This window comes from Aptenodytes forsteri, unplaced genomic scaffold (assembly GCF_000699145.1).
Source record: "Aptenodytes forsteri isolate BGI_AS27 unplaced genomic scaffold, ASM69914v1 Scaffold342, whole genome shotgun sequence".
Taxonomy (NCBI): domain Eukaryota; kingdom Metazoa; phylum Chordata; class Aves; order Sphenisciformes; family Spheniscidae; genus Aptenodytes; species Aptenodytes forsteri.
The window spans coordinates 1,790,727-1,804,905 of NW_008795853.1; the positions used below are offsets into that span (position 1 = coordinate 1,790,727).

Sequence of the window (14,179 nt, forward strand, 5' to 3'; positions counted from 1 at the left end):
GCTCCTCATCCATCCCCAGGCAGGGCTCCATGCACTCCAGCTGGTCATTGACATAGAGGGCAACACCCCTCCTCGTCTCCCCTGTCTGTCCTTCCTAAAGAGCCTGTATCCCTCCATCCCAACACTCCAATCATAGGAGCCATCCCACCACATCTCCGTGATGCCAATAAGGTCGTAGCCCTGCAGGCGTGGCACGTCTCTTAACTCCTCTTGTTTATTCCCCATGCTACGTGCATTTGCATAGAGGCATTTAAGTTGGGCCCCCGATGAAGCTGTCTTACTGGCTGGAGTTCCTTTGTGCTGCTCTTCAGGTGCTCTCCTGCTGACCTGTGTTCCTTCTCCAGGCTCTCGGCACTACTGGGCACTAGTTCTTGTAGTGTTACCCTGGGCAAGCCACAGGAAGCCAGTTTTGCAAGGGGCTCCTAAAAATGAGCATATGCTCCCAGCAGGATTTGAAAATCAACTGAAGAGGATCAGCAGTTTCCATCAGCTATAGCTGGAGGTGGTACTGGAAGCATTGAAACGTGTCAGAGTTTGTTGTGGCCCAAAGCCATGTTTGAGCTGGGGATGAACGTGGTGCTTCCATGTATCAGATCTGTGGGATGGCGAGATCTTGTTTTTGGTGGGAGGTAGCAGAGGTACATAAGAGGCATGGCAATGTGATTAGCTTTTCCTGTCAATGTTTTGCGGCTTTCTTTTCTCATAGTTATCGCTTTAAAAAGTCTCTGGTAACTACAGCTTTATCCTCATTCAGATCCTTTCCCTAGTTAGCTGTGCTTCAAAGCCTACGAGGTGTATCACTTGTTATTCCTTTTCTATTTTTCCATCCCTGCTTTGGCGAACTCTGCCTCGGTTCACAGCTGCAAACAGCTTATGGGCAAAACTAACAAAAGAAGGCTCATTGCTGTGTTAGTCAGTTTGCCTATTGATTGGCACTCCAGTCACTTGCCTTTTGTTTCCGCTGTATGAGAGCTCCTGACTTGAACTGGCTGGGTCAGGAACTGTCTATGAGGTGGCTGCGGCAGGATGGGCCTCAGTCTGTGGGTCAGCTACCCAGAAGTCGCCCTAGAAAAACATCTCATTAGCTTCTGTTGCTACTATGGGGACCTGTGCTATGCGAACATCAGCTCAGACGGACACCCTTGAGCTATACCTGTGTCTTTAGACAGCAACTAGATCTGTGCTAGAGGATTTAGGCCTTGCAATGAGGCTGATACCACTTGTACACGTGGAGTTGAGCATAGGGTGACCCTTACCCTACGCATATGCATATCACCAGACTAGGAACTTCTGCTACTGCCTTCAGTACTAATGCCAATGTAATGGTCACGTTTACAAATGCCTTCTGCATCTTCTGTTTCAGGTATTGTGATTGTTTTGCAAACGGTGAATTCTGCAATAACTGCAACTGTACAAATTGTTATAACAACCTGGACCATGAAAATGACAGGCAAAAAGCAATCAAGGTGAGGGGCCTCTTCCCCTGCTCCCTGAAAGCCGCTTAGCTTGTGTCTTCTGAAGCTATGGCATGGGGCAGAGTGGGTGTATAATGCTCTGATCTCCTCCCACATGTGCAAGCCTTAAGTTCTTTTATTGCACCTCTAAATTATGCTCCCCGCATGCAGTGACTGACCCTTTGGGTCTGCATTGACAGGCCTGCCTTGACAGAAACCCTGAAGCCTTCAAGCCCAAAATAGGGAAAGGAAAGGAAGGAGAATCGGATCGGAGACACAGCAAAGGGTGTAACTGTAAACGCTCGGGATGTCTCAAAAACTACTGTGAATGTTATGAGGTATGAAGCGTTATCTCATCTTAAAGCTACTGGCTTTTTCCCTTTAGTGCTGTGACTTCTCTGATTTTCTTTGTCTCTTCTTTGTATTGCTGTACTGTTTTCTCTTCTATTCTTGTCTATTGCTATAATGTTACCTTGTCTTCCAGCAGTTTGCACGTAGAAAGCCATGTATATGGCAAAATTGATCACTTCTGTTGTATAAGTTTAACTTTAAACCATGTAGCAACTTTGAACTCCGGCTTGGATTTGTCCTTTACTGAAGAGCAGCATTGCCTAAAGAAATGTACTGCACCGAGTCTCTAGGAGGAGTTGGAGCAGCATACCACAGACACTCTGGGGTAGAACATGTCTGTGGAAGACAAAAACAAAAGTTGTTGCGTCAGCTAACTGACCAGTCTGTGGATGTAGAGACAGTGGCAGACTGACCTTTCTCATAGCTCAACCACCTAAATTCCACCGGAAACAGTAGATTGGTGAAGAAAGGGATGGGTGTGAAACCATTGATTTGCATTTGATTCAAGTATACATTCTGGGAAGGCATCTCAGTTTGAGGTGAGAATTTAGATAGAAAACTACTACTTGGGGGTTTCTTCTTGTGGCTAATTAATAAATGATTAAAACAAGATCTCCTTTTCGTTGTCATAAAGGGAGTCAAGGTTGCAACAGGTTTCTCATGGTTTTTTTGTTTCTTTCAGGCAAAAATCATGTGTTCTTCCATATGCAAATGCATTGGCTGTAAAAATTTTGAGGAAAGCCCAGAGCGAAAGACACTGATGCATTTAGCAGATGCTGCAGAAGTTAGGGTCCAGCAGCAGACCGCTGCAAAGACCAAGTTATCTTCCCAGATCTCAGATCTGCTGACAAGGCCAACACCAGCACTCAGCAGTGGTGGTGGGAAGTAAGTTAATGCAGCACCTTGTTTCAGTTGCTTCTAACATATTTTTTCTGACGTATGTGACAGGTATGTCCCTGCCATCTTTGAATGTTATCTGTCTAAGCTGTAGAAGTAGGAGCACTCAGGTGAATGGAGCTTTTTGTTCACACAACTGTGCTTTCTGTGGAACCTCAGGTATGCCAAGCTTAGCTGTGTTCAAGCACATAACTAAGTGTTGTCCTCTCATGTGCTCACAGAAAGCATGAAGTACAAGTGTCCCATTTACTGAGAGGATGTAATCCTTGAGCTGCCCTTATAGTAAAAGCTGGAGAATTGTTCTATGTACCTGGGCATTTCAAAGTCTATTTCAAACTGTACATCAGTGGAGGCAGGCACCAAAGCACAATGGCCCACCAGTTCATTTAACTGTAACTGTGGCTTATTCACTCCCTGTTGGTTGTCTAAAGGCTCTTGGAAGCAATGGGACAGGTGAAATCTCATCAGTCCTTGTACTAAAAAGTTGCCCAGCCCTGGAGTTAGGTGCTTTGTGTGGTTTTGCTGAGAGTGAGTGGATCTTTCTCGGTTTCAGGCTGCCCTTTACGTTTGTAACCAAGGAGGTAGCTGATGCAACCTGCGAATGCCTTCTCGCACAGGCAGAGCAAGCGGAGAAGATGGGCAAGTCAAAAGCTGCAGCAGAGCGCATGATCCTGGAGGAGTTCGGACGCTGTTTGATGAGAGTTATTAACTCTGCAGGGAAGTCCAAAAGTGACCCTTGTGCCATGAACTGCTGACTCGTGCACATGAGCCACAACAAAGCGAACTGAACAGAACACTTAAGGCACAGGGACACTTTGGTTTGGCATAGAGGATTTAATAATATTTGTTAATTTGCTGCTTGTTGTAAATTGACCTGCATAAGATTGAAACAAGAAAATCTTTTATAACAAGATGTAGAGCCTTTTAAATCTTAGCTAAATCCTCTTCTACTTAAGACAATGCCTAAAGGTCAATTCTTCCCGATGTACAGCTTTTACCTTGGGTTTCTTAAGAATTAGATGTGTTCTCCCCTTTCCCCCAGAATAATTGCCTGAAGGGCATATATAAATTATTATAATATATATTATTTACAGCGTATGGAGTTGCATCACTTTGTGCATACAGGAAAACACAGGTGATGTCAACAGCCAGGTGACGCTTTTGGCAACAGGCCTGCAATAAGGAGGTATCAGTGTATCCAGGATAGTTCTGAAAGGAAGTGTGTAAAAATGAGCATCTAAATGGAAGGTAGTATTTGTATTTAGGATTTGACACAGCGTGTTCCTTTAGTGCACGGAGTGCTGTGAAATACACAGGCAATAATACAGAGGGGTTGCTTGCAGATTTAGCATTGGGCAAGTGGTGGAGAATCTTGCTGAAGTGGGGCCCAAGGAGTTTAGAGGCGAATGGAATTAATGGGAATTTTTTGATAGGAATGTGGCTGAGAGCTCAGATGTTTCTTAAGCTGGAACTTGAAGGCTAAGACAGTGGCCTGTTCTCAGAAGCGAGGAAGAGCAGCCACGCCACAATGCCAGACTGTCTGCCCAGTATACAGTGTTACCTAAGTGTGCAGCAGATGGATGCTGTTGCTTAGGTGAAGCTTGGTTTTTCAGAGGTCTGCAGCAGCCTAATCCCTCACTGGAGGTAGGGCTGTGCAGTCCATTGTGTTTTCTAGGATCAAGCTGTAACCCTGGAAAAGTGTTTAAGTCTGAGAAGCTGAGGTCACGGGAGACAGTGGAACCACAGGTGTCTTAATGAGGACTCGAGACAATCTGCATCCGAATCGACTTGCAAACACAGGTAGGGATCATGTTCAGCCTGGTTGTGGGTCTTCAGGATGCTGCTTCTCTGTATGTTGGCAATTTACTTGGTGTAAGGGGTTTTTTAGTGTTGTTTAGAATGAGTGCGAGAGCTGTGATCAGAGAGGATGCTAGCACAGAATCAGGATTGCTACCAAAACAGATGCACGGATCCTTTTACACAAAGCGGGGGGACAGGGGGAATCAACTATAGCTGTATATAGACTAGGGCAGAGGATTTTTTCAATGTTTGTTACAGGCAATCTCAGATCACATTTTTGATAATGGAACACATTTGCAAAATTAACCTGGTAGGTTACTTACCTACCATGAACGTCAATAACCATGTTTAATCACAGGCATTTTTATTACCTGTCTCACTGCAGCCTGAACTAGCTAGGTTTTTCCAAAAGGGATTTTGTATTCCATGTGTAAAACTGTAAATACAGAGAAATGCAGCAGAGCTCTTCCTCCAGGTTTTCTAGAAGGGCCAGGCTGGGGAAAGGTAGGGGCTAGGCAAACCAACAGCAGAGCTAAGTGCCTACATGTGTGATGGCAATAGGATGGGAGGATACTTCCACTCCTGTCTTCACCCCACAGTCCTGTGCACTGAGCAGAAGGCCCTTTCTCCTTGACCCTTCTCTGGTACCTCCTTGAAATCCCTTGGGGACACAAAGGGCCTGAGAGGCGGCCAGCAGCAGCGGCAGGCCCATTGAGTGGCCATTGCAGACAAGATTTGACCTGCCAGTCACCGTCTGAAGGGCCCTGTCTGCTATTAACATCTCCCTGAGCATAAATAGCAAGTATATTTGTGCAAATCTCTGAAAAGGGAATCCACCTCTCGTGTAAGCAAATGCCATTTTTTTCATAATTGGGACTTGGATTTACTAAAAAAATCAGTGCAGTAACTTCACATGTAGATAGTGCAGATATTCAGTTTACTTCTAGTGACCTAATACAGTATGTCCAGTAAGATTTGTATAAATGTAAATTAGTGTAAGTGAATAAAGTAATACCTACTTACATTATTTTTCAAACAGATTGCAATATGCCTTCTTTTGTTTAGACTTCAATCCATGTTAATTTTGTATATATTCCGTGTCTTACTCTAAATTGCACCTTTTGTGATGTGTATTTATATACAGTGTGCAAAAACACTTGTGAAATTTAGATTACAGTTGTAATTATGTATGATGGCATTGCTTGAGAATATTTTGCTTGTAAAGACTTTGAAGGTGCAATCAAATGCTCTTAGTTCTTCTACTTTTTTTTTTTGAACAAGCTTTCTCAAAGAATAATATTAAGTTCCTCTCTCCCTGGTGTAGAATGTGTGAATTGGTTTTTGTACTTCCTTAGCCATTTGCATCAAACTGCTGGACAAGATTTACAGTCAAGTTCATCCAGTTACATAAAAATAATTGGGAATGGGGCAAGGGTTCATTTTCTAGTTCTGTTTACATCTGAAAGTAGAAAAATTAAATTTATATTTACTAGACCTATTCAAAGAATACACTTTTCTATATTGTACAAATAAAACAGTCAGTTAAATCACAAAGAAAAATAAACATTTATACTATTCTGTAAATATGATTTTTTTTGCACTCCTTTCCTTCAGCACTGACAAATATACACAGAAGATTTTCACTGAAATATCAAAATAAATCTCTTAACATTAGGCCCGCTTCTGATGCAAGTACTGGCTTGGATTTTCAGTATGAGATCGAATCCTACAAGAGAGAAGCCCTTGGTTACCGACGTAGTATCATGCATGGCAATTCGTGGCACGTTGTGGCACAGTTCATAAAGCGCCAAAATGTGTCAACCAAGCCAGCACCAGGTAGTTGAGCCCACGTGATAATTTCTCAATTTCTTTTAAACTCTTTAATGAGAAAGCATATTTTCACATGCACTGGCTGGACAAGAGTTAGGTTCAGACTGAGCAGAAAGACATGCAAGGCCATTCCGCAGCGCCCTTGCAGACAGCAGGGTGCTACAGAGAGCTTGTTGAGGACCCCGGGCAAAGCTTTGTCGAGAGCCTTAGACTGCTTGTTAGAAGGATGCAATGCACTGTTTTCTTGTGGCATTTGTGTCTTTTTGTGTCTCTTGGGGAGGAGGTTTGTGAGCAGCTCGTGCAAAGCCGTATTACTCGGTTGCATTAAGGAATACAAGTCAATTAAGAGAGCTTGTGGTTTATTTGTGCGAAGTAAAACCTCATTTTATTTTTGTGCATCCAATTTCTACGTTCAGCTCTTTTAGCAGCTTGGTAAAGGTAATATACGATTGATGCTCAGGGAGTCTTAGGAGCATTGTTAGGATGTTGAGCGAATGAAAGATGTTACGGGACTGAGCTTTTCCCCCCTAGCACACCAGCTGCCATGAGAGAAGGCTGTTGGTTACCTTAGGCTGCAATAGGGGACTGAGAGAAGGAATGAGGTGCTCGAAGTGATTTAGGGGTGGGTTTGTATGGACCTCATGGAGGGCATGGTGATAGCAAGAGTGAGGGTGTTTAGAGAGATGGTGAACATCTGAGCAAGGAGTTGCTGGGAAGATAAAGCAGTGTCCAAAAGACACTGTGGGAAAAGGAGTGGTGCAGAAAATCACTTGGTCGCAATTATGGAGTTATGAATGCTGAAAAATTCCACTGAAACCTGACAGTTCCTACCATGTGAGTACAGCCAGCAGCATCTCTGGTGGGCAACAGCAGGTCTGTATTTTTGGAAAATAATGGCAGTTGGTACAGGGTTCCTATAACAACTGTCAAGCTTTCTTATAATATTGGATAGCTTTTTTAATTAGATAACTGCCACACTTTTTTCCAAGAATGTGCTTTTGCTCAAACGTCATTCAACCAAGCCCTGTAAAACTTCCTCAACATCTCTTGAAAACCTCTGTCATCAATATTTCAGTGAATTACAAAAGGATGTGTGAACTGTGGTGGTCATGGGTACAGGCAGGTCAGCCACAGGAATGCAGAGCCTGACGTCAGCCTATCTGCGCAGCAGTCTCCAGCTCAGTTCACTGATCGGCAGCAACTGCACAAAACCCATGAGAAATTCAGAGATGGGGAAGCCCTGTGCACAGCACGCCTGCCATGTTCACAACTTCACCTCAGTGGCCAGGAGCTCATGCGCATCTTCATGCAAGAGCTTCCCATTCCGGGGAGAGGCTCGGTATGAATCAAGCAAGACAAGCTCCCTCAGCTGTAAACAGGAAGTGGCAGCAGGCTGATGTCCAGCTGAAAAAAATGCACAGCGAGGAAGTGCCTGTTCCCGATGGCTCAGCTCATATTGGGGCTGGAGATTTAGGCAATGCAAATGTTACATTATGTGAGTGCAACCAATCTACCACTGGGATTTCAGCAGCATTTTGCCAGTTGTCCTAAAAATCACATATATATGGGAGGGAAATAGCTTCCTGCAGAGTCTCTGGTAGCTGGAATGGCTCCATGTCAGTGACAGCTCCAACATGGCTTTTTGCATAGGTAATTGGACTGGAAAAAAAAGTCTAGACGTTTTGGTTTGCTACTCCCAGCAGAGAACACATGAAGTTCTGTGGTGCTGCTGCTCTCAGAGCAGAGCTTGAGGAATTGAGTGCAGCAGCTCTGCTCCTACCACGAGTGAGTACGACTAAGGGGAGGAGGAAGAACCCAAACCAACCAGGGACAGTTTTGTCAAGTCACTGGTAGGCAGAATGGCACCTTGAATATTATTCCTGCCCTGGGACACGGTGGATCACCATTTTTCATCCCATCTCCAACATGCAGCTCGAAAGTAACTGAACAGCCAGAGTTTTGTGGAAAATAGTTGCCTTCCATCTCTATGGATGCAACTGCTGTTCTGAATGACAAAGGGAAGCTATTTAGCAGCAGTTATGCCAAACTTCGCTATTCCAGGTAAAGCACTGCATACCAAGGCAGCTTCCTTGCCAAGGAAATGAACTGACTGAAGAAGCTTGTCCTACTTGGTGGCATCAAATCTGTGATTCAAGTAATCAGTGGAAACAACATCTGAAAAGGAGACTGCCTCATGCCCTGGGCTGCAGGACACACATCAGCTCTGGGAAGATGGGGCCATGTGGCACAGTTGAGTGTGTGACCTGATGGGGCCATATAATGGCACCTGAAACACTTGCCCTGCTGCAGCACACCCATATGCTGGTGCCTGGGGCTCCTGCCCAGAGAAGAGGGTGTTAGTGCCCCTGGGTGCTGCTGGGCACAACAGCCTGGTCACAGCCTCTGCGCTGCCATCTCACCTTCGTGGACAACAGCCTCTCTACTTAGTATCCACTACCTCACTTGTAAAACATGGGGCTTTAGGGGTGCTGTTTGATATTGTAGTCCCCCCTCTAGGGGATCTAGACTTAAACAGCTTGTTTAGCTGTTTGAGACATCTAGGAGTGGAGATTAGAGCTTGTGTACAACTTCAGTGCCGTTTTATTTTCACGTCTTTATTTTCCTTTCTAAGTAAAAGTTCTGCAAGCTTTCTTGCCTCCAGCTTTTTTAAAGCAGATCTGCTTTGGTGAAATCAAATTGCCAGCACACGATTCCCCCCAACCGCGGGGAAGATGCATCAATTTTCTCCTGGCAAGAACACTCACAGCACTAAGCCACCCAACACCTCCAGGGGACACTCCGCAGTGTCCCCTACCACTTTCCCAGGCATCTTGAGCAACCATTGCTCATCCTGACCTGCCATGCGAGTCTCATGAAAAATGTGGCTGCCTTGCAGGACTGCTAGATGGAACACAGAATCAGATGAACCTCCTTGCTTTGCTCAACCAAGCTCTGATCAGATGGTTTGCAATGGCCCAACACATCACCACTTATCAACACCAGTTTTGCTGGCCAAATCATGGAAGACACCACATCACTTCCTCGCATGTGTTGTCTAGATCTGGCCATCACTGAGCCTCAGTAGGGGACAGCCATCCTTGGAACAGCAGTGAGTACTCATGACCCCGCGTGGGTTTGGCTTGACTGACAGCTACCCAGTGGTGATGGAAACAAATGTCTTCCTTTCAGTCTCTTCAATCTGTGCTTTCCACAATGGTAGTTCAAGTTCAGGTGTTTGGCATGGTTTGTTCTGATGTTTAAGTAACATCGTGTTATTTCCTTTACTAAGATTGTGTAGTGATTGTTGACACACAACTCCCCATCAAATAAATGGTTCGTGAGGGTGGGGAAGAGCAGACTTTCTCCCAGAAGCTCCTGGAAGACTTTCTGTTCAAGAGACAAATGCCATAGCTTGGTGTTTTTGTTGCTGTCTCCTACTTTGCCATACCAGTTTAGGACTTGTTCCGAAATGCTTGTTATGTGGTACACACTTGCTGAGGGCAGACTCACTCCACCTAACTTTTTTATGTAGAGCACTGAGCCGCATCTTAGCCTGCTCTCGTCTGACTCAAAGAGGGAAGCAAGACAAGCCTCACATTGCAAGTCAGAGGCTAATTGCTCAGCAACAAAGCCCGCGGTGCAGGTGACGCTCTGTGCATGCAGTGATAGGTCTGTCAGCGCATTACTCAGTGCAGCACCATGCAAAAGAAAGCCTGCACAATAGGGGTATTCTGTTGCCAGTGTCCTCCCATGAGCTGGGTTATACTGAGCACGAATGCTGCCAAGGGTCAGATCTCTCTTACGAGACAGGGATATGTCCAAGGAGCTTGTTCTGCCTAAGCCACCGCTGTGTGGTGAGCCTGGTGCCAGGCTGCAGCTGGCCAGCAGTTTGTGATAAGCAGCCTGGAACACAGTGCAAGTGGGGCTCCTGCTGCTGCCACAGGCTTGCTGGAGAGCCCTGAGAAACAGCTCCAGTGGGTCAAGGCTGAAGGCATAGGTGAGGAGGTGGTGGGAAGGAGTGCCTTCTGGACACATATAGTTGGTGTAAAGCCACTTGAGGCTTTCGGCATTGAGCAAGAAACTCAGAAATCCTAGTTTGCGTTTGCTCTTAATAATGTATCTCCCCACAGAGTCCGTTAAGGTGACAAAGAAGCTCTTGGCCTCATTAAAGAGGTGGCTTATTTTGGTGTAATTTCCAGCTAGCAAAGGCCCCTTCAGTCCCCTTCTATAGGGACCTCTGCCATGAAATATGTCGCACAGATGGCTCATCAAACGCACAAACTTGACAGTACCACTGCAGTTCTGGAATGAGGCCAGGCCCAGCTTCTGGAGGTGTTCCAGCGCATCAGCAACACCCTCGCTGAACAACAGGGTAGCAAGGTTGACCTTCAGGTGGTAACTCTCCTCACTCCCAGGTCCACCTGACTTGGGACTGCGTGGCTCTAATACCCTCTGCTCCTGCAAAGCTGCCAGCTCCACCACATGCTGCCACCGCACTGTGTCACTGAGCCACTCTATCTTCTGGAAGCACTGCAGAGCATTCCTTATCAGCTGGAGTGCATGGCAGATGTCAAAAAAGTACGTGATTCTGTGAGCAGAGCCGGGCGGATGCTGGAAAGTGCACTGAATCCTTTCGGGATCTATCCTGATCCCCAGAGCTCTGGCAGTCTCAGCACCACGAGCAGTGGCACCTGACGTCACAGCCAGCACTGTGATGCCAATGTTGTTCAGCTTATTGATAGTCTGACGAAGCAGCTGAGCAAGTAAGTGGCCAGTCATGCTGTTCACAAAGAAGTAGCCAAGTGGAGCTGTCCAGGGACTTGAGATGCCAACTGCCATAAGGATTATCGCTTCTGAGGCCAGCGGAGCTTCGTCAGCGTCGAGGACACCTGCTCCCAAGTCAACAAAGCCTGTCAGGCGCTGGGTCTGTGGGTCCCATTCCTGCTGCTTCTGCAGGGACATGTCTTGTACCATCAGGGCACAGTAGCGGTAGGCCTGTTCCCCTCTCTCCACCTTTTCCTGAAGGCGGAGAAAAATGTTGTTGCTGAAGCCTGCAGCAGCCTCATTATTAGACAGCCAACTGGAAAAAAAGGGAGGATGTGATTAGGAGATGTGATTCCAAGAAAACTGAAGCAACAGTCAGCACCTTTTACCACTTAAGATGTGGTCAGCCATGTCGAGAGCTGAGAGCAGACTAAGACAGAGTATAAAGCAAGCAGCCCTGCCTTTCTTAATGCATAGTCCAAGTTTCTTTTCTCACACCCTAGTGATGGAAAGCCAAGCAAAAGTACTGACCATGCAGGGAAGTAACAAAGCAGCTTCCTCCCTCTCCAATGTATAGGAGATCAGGACAACAGGAAAAAAAATTAAACCAAATACAGAAGTGCAAATCAGACTATGCAGAGGGCCAGCAACACCAGGCTACTCTCCTTCCTAATCGGCTTTCTCCACACTGTACATCTTAATCCAGTTTGGAAGATGTGAAAGCCTCGGCAGCCCATGTGGAATGCTACACTCCTCAATACGCTCTCTGTCCACTACCCCCTGGCACCCCTTCAAGCAGATTCTTTGAAGGAAACTGTGTGAAACCCCCCACAGGCTGGCACAGGCAATGTGTCTATGTGTTGGGCATCCTCCAACTGCACTACAGGAGTCTGAGACTCAAAACCTGTAGGGGAAAAGTTTTATCAGCTTTTGTCTTGTGTGCTGTGACAACCTCAGTCCTTTTTAATGGGTCTGATAGCACTTCAGGTAGTAAATTCTGAGCCTACATAACTACTTGCAATGGGTTATGCAACTGAGTTATGTGATACAGAAATATCTCCCTTCTGTAACTTTGAAACAGACACTTGTCAAGATTCACTAACTTCCCAGAGTCCTTGTGGGGCAAGGTGAGAAAAACCAAAGCTCTAGTCTAACTACTTTATGCAGTCCTTCACTTTCTCACGTTCCCTTCTTGACTTCTCCCTTTTCCCAAAAACAGTTCCAAAGTTTTCCATGTATAGTCCTATTGGTTTTGATATCCTCTACTGATACTTATTCCTGCCCATCTTTCCTCACTCGGTTTTGGCTGTTGGTGGAGTACTGCAGGTGCTCCCTTAACACTGCCTCCTGCTGCTTCTTTTTAGATGACCTTACTTGTATTTGCCCTTCCTTCCACTATTTGGCTCATCCCTCCCCTCTCACAAGTCTACACTGCACGTCACAGAGCAAGAGCATGTGCCAATGTGGTAAAGCACCTCTGCTTTTTTGTGTTCCTCCTTCTTCTCCAGCGAACAGTAAAACACATATAGACCCTACAACAGCTGAGGCCCTGAAATGTAGCTTTTTTCACACCCATATTCGTCTGGGAATACTTAGCAAACTCCACACTTACTCTAAAATTGTTAATGTGAGGAATGTGTTATTCTCATGCTGTGACCCACATGCATGAACACATACCAGCTCTCTGAGATGAGGGGTATCAATATTTCTTGACATTTGCTTCCCACTCTGCTTCTGTTACTAAAACAAAGCAGGGAAAAACTACTACCACTGAATGTTTTCAGGACAGATCTGTTACACCTATTTCTACGCGAGTACCTGGAAATATATTATGAATGAATGAATAAGAACTTGCTTTGTCAGGCTGTAAGGATGAGGGAGGGGAAAACTCTTCCGTAGATAATCATAGGCCTTAATATGGTAGAGGTGGAGAATACAAGCAAATTGCCTCATTTCTGGTGAGTATTCTGCCATCTGCCTCCAGCTGTGCAACTCACAAGGCAAATCTGCTTAAAAAAAACAAGAGGTCAGCTTTAGTGAAGCAAATAAATAGCTGATAACAGAGGGATGCATAATACAAACACATTGCAGAATACAAGGCAACAGGGCGGCCTCTGGAACCACTCAGTCCTGAAGTCTGGTGTGAAGTGTACAGCGCAGCAATACTATCACCGTGCCCCACCTCTTCCTAGGGACCGGCAGTGGCCAGGGAGGATGTGCCCTACCACGCTCTCTGAGGCTGAGTCCCCAGCACATCTTTCCCCTCTTTTCCTATCTAATGTGTTCCAGTTTTGAATAACTGCCTGTGTCTTACATGTGGGTGCTGCTTAAAAATTGACATAACAGAGAGAAGACATTAACTTACGGTTGACTCTGTAATTTGAAATGGCTTCTTCAGGTTATATTATTAATGTTAACAGAGCTCGCTTCTGGACAGTGCAAAAGACAAGGTTTTCCTAGTTAAATATACTCTATTCTTGAGTCATCCGTCAGCTGAATGGTGGCGCGGTTTGATTTAACAGCATTGGTTACAGGTCTGACCTGAGCACTGTAGCCAGCGTCAAGTAATTGAATTTTTCAGGGAGATTTTAATTCTTTGCAGGATTGGTTGCTGCATTCCGGACCTACAAATCACAAAGCCTTTGCGCTGTAGCATTGGACCTAGGAGTCTATCAGGGATTACCAATACCATAAAGTCAAACAAATACATAAAACTGGGGCGAGGGAGTACACACCCTGAAGCTCTCTGCCTTAGCAAACACCCCCAGCAGTACCTGAAAACTGGGCCTGCAGCAAACTCACGGTTTCCTCAGAAAGCTGCTGCTTCTCCGCCAGCTCCCGGAGGATGTTCGCCACCGTTCTGGGCCGGTGCGCGGGGGAGCATCTCCTGGCCCCAGGGAGCTGCTGCTGCGGGGTCTCCAGCGGCGGCCGTGCCTCCCCGCCCGCTGCCTGCTGCCCCTTCAGGCTGTAGTTGTGGTCCCCGGCCGGGGGGCTGGGGAGAGGCTGCTTCAGAGCTCGGACGCGGGGGCCGCTCCTCCGGCCGGCGCCCAGCGGCTCCTAGCGGGAAAGGGAGAGGGGAGGTC

General features: G+C 46.1%; 2 protein-coding genes across 2 annotated transcripts in view; one reads left to right on the forward strand and one right to left on the reverse strand.

The window, feature by feature from the left end:
* The window catches only part of LIN54 (lin-54 DREAM MuvB core complex component), a 34,942-nt gene extending 28,859 nt beyond the window's left edge, over positions 1–6,083 (forward strand). The window contains exons 11-14 of the mRNA XM_009283667.1: positions 1,364–1,466; positions 1,655–1,792; positions 2,488–2,690; positions 3,256–6,083. Of these exons, the coding sequence (XP_009281942.1) occupies positions 1,364–1,466; positions 1,655–1,792; positions 2,488–2,690; positions 3,256–3,457 (646 nt within the window). The 3' untranslated portion in view covers positions 3,458–6,083. The remainder of the gene's footprint in view (positions 1–1,363; positions 1,467–1,654; positions 1,793–2,487; positions 2,691–3,255) is intronic.
* Positions 6,084–8,926: 2,843 nt separating this feature from the next.
* Positions 8,927–11,507, reverse strand: THAP9 (THAP domain containing 9). The gene is made up of 2 exons (XM_019473222.1): positions 11,479–11,507; positions 8,927–11,412 (listed from the first exon to the last, which is right to left on the reverse strand). Exons 1-2 carry the CDS (start codon positions 11,505–11,507, stop codon positions 9,450–9,452), a joined length of 1,992 nt encoding a protein of 663 aa, XP_019328767.1. The 3' UTR covers positions 8,927–9,449.
* Between the last annotated feature and the right edge of the window lie 2,672 nt (positions 11,508–14,179).

Coding starts and splice junctions, on each gene's coding strand:
- THAP9 (XM_019473222.1), bottom strand. CDS start 11,507: ATGGCTGACCACATCTTAAGTGGTAAAAG. Junction 11,413..11,478: donor CACATCTTAAGTGGTAAAAG/GTGCTGACTGTT, acceptor CTTTTTTTCCAG/TTGGCTGTCTAATAATGAGG.